General features: G+C 35.7%; 1 protein-coding gene across 1 annotated transcript; it reads right to left on the bottom strand.

Moving 5' to 3' along the window:
• Positions 1-648: 648 nt before the first annotated feature.
• On the bottom strand, positions 649-2,114 carry LOC129311575 (probable galacturonosyltransferase-like 1). Its single transcript, XM_054953914.1, has one exon. It carries the CDS (start codon positions 1,945-1,947, stop codon positions 922-924), a length of 1,026 nt encoding a protein of 341 aa, XP_054809889.1. The 5' UTR covers positions 1,948-2,114; the 3' UTR covers positions 649-921.
• Positions 2,115-4,995: the final 2,881 nt, after the last annotated feature.

Raw genomic sequence — 4,995 nt, 5'->3', positions numbered from 1 at the left:
AGCTTCTTGGGACCTAGTTTTCCAAGATTAATACATAACTTCCAGTTATTATATATTCTACAATTATGTAGATTTAAGTTTTTTGTAGCATGGCATGTATTAAATGATGATAAGTTTGAGAAGATGAAGAAGAACTTTTTATTTATTCTCTCTCAATTTTTTTTTTATTTTTCTTATTTTCATAACATTTATGAATTAAATTAACAATTTCACACCGTCCTCGTGCAGAGGTCTAGGATCTCACATCCACACCCAATATACCAGTATGAGAGATCCGATGCCCTTAAAACTAGGAATATATTATAAATAAATTAAATCGTGTGTTTGACTCCAACAAAAGTTTTAACATGTCATAAAAAATTCTTACACATGGGTATTTTATTGATTATAATGATTATTTGAATTAAAGTAATCGAAAGGGGCGCGCACGAAATCATTTGACTGCATCGAATAATGTCTCCTCACAGGACCAGATGTAGTCTATCAAATCTGGAGATGTAATATTATTATTTATGGTCTGCGCATGTGTTCCTTTGCTCGGGGGAGCGGATGTGAAGACTAAATTCATGGCACACAAATAATGGGTCTCATAATTGGATCCCACAAAAAAATTGGCAGAATGAAATGAATTGCCTGCGATCCTTTCCGTGAACTACAAAAATAAGTGATGAGTTCGTGTGCATGATTTATTCCATCTATAAGAGTCATACACTTAACTAGCTCCCAAAAAAAAAAAAAACACTAGCAGAATATGTAGGTGACTGTACAACGTTAACAAAAATAATGATAATCATAAGCATCTCACCGTGATGCATAAAAAGCCCGAGTGACTGTGGCGCCATCTCTGATTCAAGAAAGGTATTTGAATTTTGAATTTATGGAAAACAAAATTGACAAACAAGGAGGAAGATGGGTGGAGGACTAGGCCTCCAAGGCGAAAGGCGTGTCGAGAAGATCATAAGGAGCCCATAACGCATCCAATGGGCAAGGCCTGTTCGCGTCCAGTCGTGCCCAGGGCTTTCCCTTCCCGCTCCAATGCAAGAGGCTCGCCGGGCCAGGATGAAGCTCCCGACACAGCCCTCGGAAGTTGTCTCCGCCGAGCCCATGCTGGTTCCACCTGTGATCCACTGGAGCTATATTTCCCGCGAACACCAGCAAGAACGGAGGCAACGATCCCAGCTCGTAAATCCGCATTCTCTTCTGCAGCTCCATCCACTCCTCTATCTTCCTCGTATAATCTCCCACGCGCCATCGCTCCAAATCGATCACCATCACGCCGGTGTTAAAATAACATGCCCTCCGACCCTCAAACGTGAGCGACAGCGACGGGTTCGACCAAAACGACGGCGTGAAGTAGTATGTGAAATTGGCGTTGCAGTATTCCGGCGCGGCCAGAACCGAATCGGGGCCGAGTGGTGTTGCGGCGAGCTGGGCGATGTCGTCCACGAGGACTAAGTCGGAGTCTAGATAGACGACTTTGCGCACGGACGGCGGGAGGAGGTTGGCGAGGTAGTTACGTGCGTAGTTGAGAGGGCAGTCCAGTGCGGAGCGTATGGAGGAGGAGATGAGGCCGGAGACGGAGGTATCGTCGAAGGGATAGATCTGGAAGCGGAGGTAAGGGAAGGAAGTGGAGAGAGTGCGGTTGAGGATGGAGGAGGAGGAAGGTTTGGAGGCGGCGGTGACGAAGTGGAAGACGATGTTGTCGGGACAGGAGGAATGTTGGAGTATGGAGAAGATGGCGGCCATTGAACCACGAAGGTAGGAGAGGTCGAGGGTCATAGCGACGTGGACGGCTGCGTCATCGTCGTCGGAGGTGGGGCATGTAGGAGAGTTGTAGAATCGAGGGGCTTGTTTGAAGCGACGAGGGGCGGTGGCATTGGTAGGTGGGAAGAAGAAGGAGGAGAGAAGGAGGAGAGAGAGGAGAGAGAGGAAGGAAGGAGAAGGCATGGCGAGATTGAGAATGCAGGAGGAGGGGGAGGGATGTATAAGATATTGAGAAGAGGTGGGGAGAGAGAGAGACAGGGAGAGGAATCCAAGGATCGAAGCAAGAGTTGAGACGACACTTCTATCGGACGAGGAGCATCTGTGATCTGTGTGTATCTTCTTCGCTTTCAACTCAAGTTGATTCAATCCAGCAGCTTCAAACTACCTTTATTTTGTCCTTTTCTCAATTCTCCTGTCTTCCCTTTCTTTTTTCTTGTCATATTTTCATGTCAAACTGCCAGTCATACTAAATATAAATATTCTCTTTTATATATATTATATGCGATAGCATTACATAATCTAGATTTAAGTGTATACATTTTCGCTTCATCGGTGATTGATGAACACTAGAAACAAAAAAAAAAACACGCGGGGAGATTATAAAAGTAATTAATTAGAAGGTTTTACTTAATACTTCATGCGGTTGATTTGTACCTAAAAAGTCAAAAACAGGAATTGCAAGCGAATTTGGTCGTAAATTACAAGAGAAGAGCGCGCTGATATATATATATATATATATTTGATGAGTAGGACTTGGGATGAAAGGTAGAGCAATTTGCATATTAGCAAGAGAAGTAAATGAAGAACAGTGCATGTGTGTCCGAAGCTAGCCAGAGGCAGTAGGTGGTTCTGGGTTTTCAAGTGGTTCCTCCATTTTCTGTGGTTGAACTATCCACGTCGGCGAAAGCTCTGTCACACCCTCTTCCCAAGCTCCTCTTTACGGGTTTAAGCATCTCTAATGCAAAACGTCTAAAATGCCTTTCAACTAAAAAGGCACTTAAAAACAAAGCAACTCCTTCATACTCATATTTCTCGCAACTTTAATATTTTCTAAGCTTTATCTCTTAAACAATTCTATCAATTTTGTACGTATGCAACTTGCTCATCTATAACTCTGTTCAAACAACCAAATTCTAATACTCATCAGATGCAAACTAAACTCTATATATAATCATATTCTTTTATATTATTTTTAAAAAACTATAAGCGTACGTACGTCTCATATTTTATACAAATTAGAAACAAGTTGTGTAAATTTAGAATGCTTGTTTAAATAGTACTCCTTTTGGACCATTATATACATGAAATTTTCTAAAAGTCCTACTTGATTTAAAAATATAAGGTGTTAGGTCATTTTTATAATTTTTATTTCAATTATGCCCTATTTAATTTATTAATTTCAATGATATATTGAAATTTCAATTAGTATTATTAAAATACTTATATAAAATATTTAATTATAGTATAATTGAAAAGACACAATTTTTATAAGGGATCAAGGTTTTGCCTAATTTTTTTATTTTTAAATTTATTAATATTGTAGTCTAGATAAAATACTTTAATTTGGCGTACGTGGAAGCAAACGAATGGCGATGATTGAGGAATAGGGAATGGAATTAATTATTGGCAGGGGGAAGGAGTTGTCCAACAGTGTCTCATGGCTAATTAATTAGCCCAAATTTGTGCTTAAAAAAGATTAGACGGACACTCTCCTTAATCTGCAGCTCTAGATCCTATCTGACTTAAATCTTGCCACCTCGCACCCAAGTGGGACCCTTCCCATTTCTACATGTAAAATCATGGGCGCTTTTAATTATCATTTATCTCCACATTATTGCACATCATGTCAAACTTTTCATTTACTTTGCATCTTATAGGTGGTTGAGAATGGTCTTCTATTGACTTTATATGATATACGCCCCTTCCTTTCTCATATATAATGTCCATTTAATTAAAATATATGTCCTAATAAAAAGTTTGTTATTTAGTTAAAATTTCATTAAATTACATAATATTTTTGCCTCAAATAATGTTAATTAATATCATAATGATGGATAAAATACATAATTAATATTTTTTTTATGATAGGATAAAATTATCTGAGTATTCAAAAATATTATGACACTTATTGCATTTAAGGATAAAATAAATTTCTAAAAAATAACAATATCAACATAGGGAGTAGATAGATATACATATAGATATAATTTATAATTAATATCAACATCAATATAAATATGATGATTTTAATAAGAATCATTTATTTCTCAAATTCTGTATGACACTGTCACACTGCGCACATATAGTTTTCTTAGTTCATGTCTGTACTTGGAAAACCAAAAGAGAATTAGATATGTTTTTTTCAAATGATATTGATATTAATTTTCTTTATTAAAAATAAATATATTTAAAATTATTTTTATGTAAAATAAAAAATTTAATTTACTCCAGTCTATTAATTAAATATACATATTTAATGTCTATTTAAATGTATAAAATAATAATAAAGATATTTTGATAAAAGTAAAACATATCCGAGATTTTATTTTCTTGCCTAAAAAACAATAATTTTACTTGTTTTTTTCAAGAAAGCTATCGTAACAAACTTTTGTTTTATATAATAAAAACCGTGAAAATTTTAAAATGGAGAAAAAGGTTAATATAACTAGGGCATGTACTGGAAAGAAGAAATAATTTTGTAAGGAAAATGTTTGGTTAATTTGAAAGGGAAAGTGACGGCTAAACAAGACATGTGGTTGGGGAATCAATATTTCCTTTGCTTGACTAGTTTTCCTCCTCATCATCGTGACATTTACTCACCTTTTCTTTTCCTCACGCTTTAGTGATCTTAACTACTCATGTATTGTTTTTTTCCCATTTCGGTTCGGCCATCAGACACATTTGAAGATTAAATTTCAAAGTTTTTGACATAGCATAACTTATTTACCACACTGTTAAATATTAATATCAATATTTAATACAAAATGTAGTAATAGTATAACTTATTTTTCAGTGGGATCGGTAAAATGGTATATGAATAGAGGTCAAGAATTTGAACACTCATAATGTATCCCAAAACAAAAAATTATAATTTATTTTTCATATATTACACTCCATTATTAGATTCAATATATATATATATATATATAAGATAGTTGTTTAGATGAACTGGATATTTAAAATATATATAATTGTTTTTCTTAACCAAAATGTAACTATGCAATACACACA

The sequence above is a fragment of the Prosopis cineraria genome, unplaced genomic scaffold (genome assembly GCF_029017545.1).
Source record: "Prosopis cineraria cultivar Desert tree isolate PC_DT_omini unplaced genomic scaffold, ASM2901754v1 PC5, whole genome shotgun sequence".
NCBI lineage: Eukaryota > Viridiplantae > Streptophyta > Magnoliopsida > Fabales > Fabaceae > Prosopis > Prosopis cineraria.
The sequence above is the reverse complement of the archived record's forward strand: the minus strand, read 5'-3'. Positions and strand labels throughout refer to the sequence as shown.

Coding starts and splice junctions, on each gene's coding strand:
- LOC129311575 (XM_054953914.1), bottom strand. CDS start 1,947: ATGCCTTCTCCTTCCTTCCTCTCTCTCCTCTCTCTCCTCCTTCTCTCC.